Source organism: Salvelinus fontinalis, chromosome 6 (assembly GCF_029448725.1).
Source record: "Salvelinus fontinalis isolate EN_2023a chromosome 6, ASM2944872v1, whole genome shotgun sequence".
NCBI lineage: Eukaryota > Metazoa > Chordata > Actinopteri > Salmoniformes > Salmonidae > Salvelinus > Salvelinus fontinalis.
Genome location: NC_074670.1, coordinates 3562663 through 3569965, shown reverse-complemented (window position 1 = coordinate 3569965; position 7303 = coordinate 3562663). Strand labels below are relative to the sequence as shown.

The window sequence follows — 7303 nt, the reverse complement described above, 5'->3', positions numbered from 1 at the left end:
CCCTATTCCCTATATAGTGCACTATTTTAGATCAGGGCAGTGGGTCGTGTTCAAATGTAGCGCACAAAATAGGGAATTGAGTGCAATTTGGGCCGCATCCATATCACTGGATGGTGGATAGCACCCAGAAGCTAGGTCAGGGGTCATTTTCAGAAAACAAGTCTGAGGGTCAGAGGTCGTCACAACCCAACGGCCTTCCAGCAACTATAATGTTAATGAAGAGTGTAAAATTCTCTCTGGCGAGAATCCTGGAGTGAGCTGGCCCATTATTTAGTGGGGGTCTCCGGTGCTCGAGGGATGGATGGATGAAAGGGATGGATGGATGGATGAATGAAAGGGATGGATGGATGGAGAGAGAGAGAGATGCCTTTCTCTCTCTCTCAGAGGGCATATAGGGGTCTGCTGATACTAGTTGGAGGGATAGACTTTGTTAAATCTTGTCCAGGTCGCAGTTGTAAATGAGAACTCGTTCTCAACAGGCCTACCTGGTTAAATAACGGTGAAATAAAACATTTAAAAGAAGACTACCCTACCATGAACCTTATCCATGCCTTTCCTACCACAGTTACAGGACGTGTTCAGGACTTCAGTCATCTATATTTAACCTTTTATTTAACTAGGCAAGTCAGTTTAGAACAAATTCTTATTTACAACTACGGACTTTCCCGGCCGAAACCCTAACCCGGAAGACGCTGGGCCAATTGCGCGCCGCCCTATGGGACTCCCGATCACGACCTGGCTGTGATACAGCCTGGAATCGAACCAGGGAGTCTGTAGTGACGCCTCTAGCGCTGAGATGCAGTCCCTCGGCCCGCTGCGACATTCGAGAGCCCAAAACTTCAGCACCAAGTGAGCAACGGAGCAAACGCTTGGGTTGATTTAAATCTGTATCTCCTACCTTTTTTTTATTTTTTATTTGGAGCCCAAACTGGTAGAAACTGTTTGAAGAACAACACATTGGTGGCGAGACTCAAGCTCTACACAGTTAGTTGTGACAGTACAGCTTCAATCCCACATTCATTACCCCTCTTGATGTGCTATTTCTGCCAGACTAATGACATAAACATGTAGATTACAGGTTTTTTATTCCGACACGTTCCTCGTTCCCGATGACAGTTGCATCTCACCAAAAAAAACAGCCTCGTTTTTCCACCGTTAAATCAAACTGATTTTAGGCCATAGCGAGGAGACATTTACATAACAAGGCTTAGATCGAATGAGGTCGTTGGAAGCTTCAATCGTAAATGGCATAAATTGAGTGAACTTGCCGTAGCTAAGGTATAATCATTCAAATGCAAATCGTAGTCATGAAAGAAAGTCAGGTGTAAATTCGAACCAACTTCTCTATACTTGTTCTCTTTTTTAAAAAAATAATCAAAACCATCTATTTTCAGCTTATTTGAGATGTGTGAAGTTTTCAGTTATAATATATAATATTAGGAATATATTTTACACCGTTGGAAGAAATGATGCTATAAAGAACGTCCAAGCAGCCTTATTTTCAGCAGTAATATACTTTACCACGTGAGTTTATTATACTCATTTTATATAAACTCAAACGTTTCAACGACTACCGAACTCACTCCTTATCCGTTCACCCAGCGTAATTACATACTGAGCGAGAGCCTTGATTGCCATGGCAACACAAATATACACTGCGCGACCAAAAGAGTATGCGAACACCTGCTCGTCAAACATCTCATTCATGGGCATTAATATGGAGTCGGTTCCCACTTTGTTGATATAACAGCCTCCACATTCCTAGGAAGGATTTTGATTTGTTTCCCGAATCATAAAAAAACAGCCCCAGACCATTATTCCTCCTATGCATCCGGGCAGGTAGCGTTCTCCTGACATCCGCCAAACACAGATTCGTCCGTCGGACTACCAGATGGTGACGCGTGATTCATCATTCCAGCAAAACGCGTTTCCACTGCTCCGGAGTCCAATGGCGGCGAGCTTTTACATCACTCCAGCCGACGCTTGGCATTGCCCATGGCTTGTGTGCGTTCGGCTTAGAATTGTTGACTATATGACGGGTTGCGACGTTGAAAGTCACTGAGCTCTTCAGTAAAGGCCATTCTACTGCCAATGTTTGTCTATGGAGATTGCATGGCGGTGTGTTTGATTTGATACACCTGTCGGCAACGGGGTGTGGCTGAAATAGCCGAATCCACTAATTTGAAGGAGTGTCCATATACTTGTGTATATATAGTGTACATTGCTCTGCCGTTACACTCTATGTCTTCATCACTCATTCTCACAGCTGTACTGGACCGGGAGTTGTCATCAACCACGAGTTTACATCATCACAATTAAGAGAAATACAGTAATGGACACCAGACGTTAAGGCTTCATCCAAATATGCCACCTTATTCCCCATAGAGCTCTGGTCAAAAGTAGTGCACTATGTAGGGAATAAGGGACAGGGTGTGATTTTGGGAATCGTATCTAAAGGTCTTGCTGCTGGCTCTGGTGTGTATGTTCCACCCATGATGTTCTCAGCGTGGCCACTGCCAGGACTTAATCCAAACCACTTTCTGCAGAGGAACATATGTGCACATTACTGTACTCTAAGCGGTAATTGGGGAGAGGCGAGGGAACAGGCAGGAGAGGCTGGGTGAGGACTGGAAAAGTGGGAATAAGAGGCAGTCAGAGGAATGGGACCAAATTCCAACAGTAGCCTTTACCCCGGGCTCATACCCCAGCCCCCAGCTCCAGGTCTGAGACATGTCCCTGGACTCATACCCCAGGCCCCAGCTCCAGGTCTGAGACATGTCCCTGGACTTATACCCCAGCCCCCAGCTCCAGGTCTGAGACATGTCCCTGGACTCATACCCCAGCCCCCAGCTCCAGGTCTGAGACATGTCCCTGGACTTATACCCCAGCCCCCAGCTCCAGGTCTGAGACATGTCCCTGGACTCATACCCCAGGCCCCAGCTCCAGGTCTGAGACATGTCCCTGGACTCATACCCCAGCCCCCAGCTCCAGGTCTGAGACATGTCCCTGGACTCATACCCCAGGCCCCAGCTCCAGGTCTGAGACATGTCCCTGGACTTATACCCCAGGCCCCAGCTCCAGGTCTGAGACATGTCCCTGGACTTATACCCCAGGCCCCAGCTCTAGGTCTGAGACATGTCCCTGGACTCATACCCCAGCCCCCAGCTCCAGGTCTGAGACATGTCCCTGGACTCAGGTCCAGGTCTGAGACATGTCCCTGGACTCATACCCCAGGCCCCAGGTCTGAGACATGTCCCTGGACTCATACCCTATCCCCCAGCTCCAGGTCTGAGACATGTCCCTGGACTCATACCCCAGGCCCCAGGTCTGAGACATGTCCCTGGACTCATACACCAGCCCACAGCTCCAGGTCTGAGACATGTCCCTGGACTCATACCCCATACCCCATCCCCAGTCTTTTACCTCCGACCCCATCCCTTGTCCTATACCTCCGACCCCATCCCCAGTCCTTTACCTCCGACCCCATCCCCAGTCCTATACCTCCGACCCCATCCCCAGTCCTTTACCTCCGACCCCATCCCCAGTCCTATACCTCCGACCCCATCCCCAGTCCTATACCTCCGACCCCATCCCCAGTCCTATACCTCCGACCCCATCCCCAGTCCTATACCTCCGACCCCATCCCCAGTCCTTTACCTCCGACCCCATCCCCAGTCCTATACCTCCGACCCCATCCCCAGTCCTTTACCTCCGACCCTATCCCCAGTACTATACCTCCGACCCCATCCCCAGTCCTATACCTCTGACCCCATCCCCAGTCCTATACCTCCGACCCCATCCCCAGTCCTATACCTCCGACCCCATCCCCAGTCCTATACCTCCGACCCCATCCCCAGTCCTATACCTCCGACCCCATCCCCAGTCCTTTACCTCCGACCCCATCCCCAGTCCTATACCTCCGACCCCATCCCCAGTCCTTTACCTCCGACCCTATCCCCAGTACTATACCTCCGACCCCATCCCCAGTCCTATACCTCTGACCCCATCCCCAGTCCTATACCTCCGACCCCATCCCCAGTCCTATACCTCCGACCCCATCCCCAGTCCTTTACCTCCGACCCCATCCCCAGTCCTATACCTCCGACCCATCCCCAGTCCCATACCTCCGACCCCATCCCCAGTCCTTTACCTCCGACCCCATCCCCAGTCCTATACCTCCGACCCCATCCCCAGTCCTTTACCTCCGACCCTATCCCCAGTCCTATACCACCGACCCCATCCCCAGTCCTATACCTCCGACCCCATCCCCAGTCCTATACCTCCGACCCCATCCCCAGTCCTATACCTCCGACCCCATCCCCAGTCTTTTACCTCCGACCCATCCCCAGTCCTTTACCTCCGACCCCATCCCCAGTCCTATACCTCCGACCCTATCCCCAGTCCTATACCTCCGACCCCATCCCCAGTCTTTTACCTCCGACCCATCCCCAGTCCTTTACCTCCGACCCCATCCCCAGTCCTATACCTCCGACCCCATCCCCAGTCCTATACCTCCGACCCCATCCCCAGTCCTTTACCTCCGACCCCATCCCCAGTCCTATACCTCCGACCCCATCCCCAGTCCTATACCTCTGACCCCATCCCCAGTCCTATACCGCCGACCCCATCCCCAGTTCTATACCTCCGACCCCATCCCCAGTCCTATACCTCCGACCCCATCCCCAGTCCTATACCTCCGACCCCAACCCAAGTCCTATACCTCCGACCCCATCCTAGGCCCCAGCACATCAACTTTATAATAGGCAGATTACATTAGTCACAAGGCTGATCTAAATCCCAACAGTTTAAAAAACAACAGACAAGACCCAGGCCTGAGTGACTGTCTAACTGCCGGCATAGAGAATTTGGGGAGACGGTGGTTATATTTAATTCAGACCAGACCTCTCCTTAGCTGTTAAATTATCTCTGTCTCTCTGTAGGGTTTGGTTGGTTGGAGGATTGAGGCTCATCATCAATCAGCCGTCTCTGTCTTGTCTGAGCTGAGAGCTGAGGACAACATCCCTCTACAGAGAGAGAGACGGAGGCAGAGACGGAGAGAGACGAAAAGAGTGAGACAGCCAGTGAGAGCCAGAGAGAAACAAAGAGACAGAGAGAAAGAGATGTGGGGTTGAGGGATGGAGAGAGAGAAATAGAGAGAGAATGAGAGAGAGAGAGAGAGAGAGAGAGAGAGAGAGAGAGAAGAACAAGACACTATTAACAGTCATGGGGATAAACACCTACCAGGAAGCAATAACCTTTCCCTCCCCACATACCCCCACAGAAACAACTATGACAAAGTGAAAAACAAAAACGGAGTACAGCTCCTGAGGCTCTGTCGAACACTGGGTCTGTACATAGTCAATGGCAGGCTGAGAGGAGACTCTTTTGGTAGGTACACCTACAGCTCATCCCTTGGCAGCAGCACTGTAGACTACTTCCTCACCGACCTAAACCCAGAGTCTCTCAGAGCCTTCACAGTCAGCCCACTAACACCTCTCTCAGACCACAGTAAAATCACAGTGTATCTGAGAAGAGCAGAACCCAACCATGAAGCATCACGGCCCAATAAATTACATGGTACTAAACAAGCCTATAGATGGAGTGCAAACAGTACAGACATCTACCAAAATGCAATTAGTAGCCAAAAAATACAATCTCTCCTGGACAACTTTTTAGCCTTAACATTCTCCTTCAGCAATGAAGGTGTAAATTTGGCCGTTAGAAACATAAACTTTATATTTGACAAATTAGCCTCCTTGGCTAATCTAAAGAAGCATAAGAGCAAACCAAAAATAACAGATAATGAAAAATGGTTTGATAATGATTGCAAAAATCTAAGAAAGTCATTGAGAAATATACCTAATCAAAAACACAGAGAACCAGACAACAAAAATATACGCCTTCAATATGGGGAAACACTGAAGCAATACAAACGCACCCTAAGAACAAAAAAGGAACAGCACATTAGAAATCAGCTGGATGGAATTGAGGAATCCATAGAATCAAACCACTTCTGGGAGAATTGGAATAAATTAAACAAACCTCATCATGAGGAATTGGCTATCCAAAATGGGGATATGTGGAGAAATCACTTTGCAAACCTCTACAGCAATATAACAAAGAGCCCAGAACAAAAAGATATACAAGAAAAATTACAAATCCTTGAATTAGCAGTCAAAGACTATCAGAATCCTGTAGATACCCCAATTACAGAAGAAGAATTATTGGAAAAACTATGCAATCTCCAACCCAAAAAGGCCTGTGGTGCTGATGGTATTTTAAATGAAATGATCAAATATACAGACCACAAATTCAAATTGGCTATACTCAAACTCTTCAACATTATCCTCACTGCAGGTATTTTCCCCGATATTTGGAACCAGGGATTGATCACACCAATCTATAAAAATGGAGACAAATTTGACCCAAATAATTACAGAGGAATTTGCGTTAACAGCAACTTGGGGAAAATTCTCTGCAGTATTATAAATAGCAGACTACATAATTTCCTTGACGAACACAACGTCCTGAGCAGAAGCCAGATTGGATTTCTGAAAAATTATCGTACAACAGACCACATTTACACCCTCCACACTCTAATTGATAAACAAGTTAACCAAAACAAAGGCAAAATCTACTCGTGTTTTGTAGATTTCAAGAAAGCATTTGATTCAATTTGGCACGAAGGTCTTTTTTATAAACTAATAGAAAGTGGTATTGGAGGGAAAACATATGATTTTATTAAATCAATGTACACTAAAAACAAATGTGCGGTTAAAATTGGCAACAAGCAAACAGACTTCTTCTCTCAGGGGCGGGGAGTGAAACAGGGCTGCCCAATAAGTCCAACATTATTTAACATCTACATTAATGAATTGGCAAAAACATTAGAAGAATCGGCAGCACCTGGTATCACCCTACACAACACTGAAATCAAGTGTCTGCTGTACGCAGATGACCTGGTGCTGCTGTCTCCCACTAAAGAGGGGTTACAGCAGCACCTAGATCGTCTTCACAGGTTCTGTCAGACCTGGGCTCTGACCGTTAACCTAAAAAAAACAAATATAATGATATTCCAAAAAAGGTCGGGAAATAAGGATGACAAATATAAATTCTATTTGGACACAGTTCTATTAGAACACACCAAAAACTACACATATCTAGGACTAAATATGAGCAACACAGGTAGCTTTCACATGGCTGTGAATGAGCTGAGAGACAAAGCAAGAAGAGCATTCTATGCCATTAAAAGGAACATCAAAATTGAAATTCCAATTAGAATCTGGCTCAAAATTTTTCAATC

The 7303-nt window shown here is 47.3% G+C and overlaps 1 protein-coding gene across 1 annotated transcript; it reads left to right on the top strand.

Moving 5' to 3' along the window:
• The first annotated feature begins 3180 nt into the window (after positions 1-3180).
• Positions 3181-4596, top strand: LOC129856755 (uncharacterized). Its single transcript, XM_055924476.1, has one exon. It carries the CDS (start codon positions 3181-3183, stop codon positions 4594-4596), a length of 1416 nt encoding a protein of 471 aa, XP_055780451.1.
• Positions 4597-7303: the final 2707 nt, after the last annotated feature.

What these genes read in the sequence shown, in the direction of transcription:
- LOC129856755 (XM_055924476.1), top strand. Translation starts at nt 3,181, where the DNA reads ATGTCCCTGGACTCAGGTCCAGGTCTGAGACATGTCCCTGGACTCATA.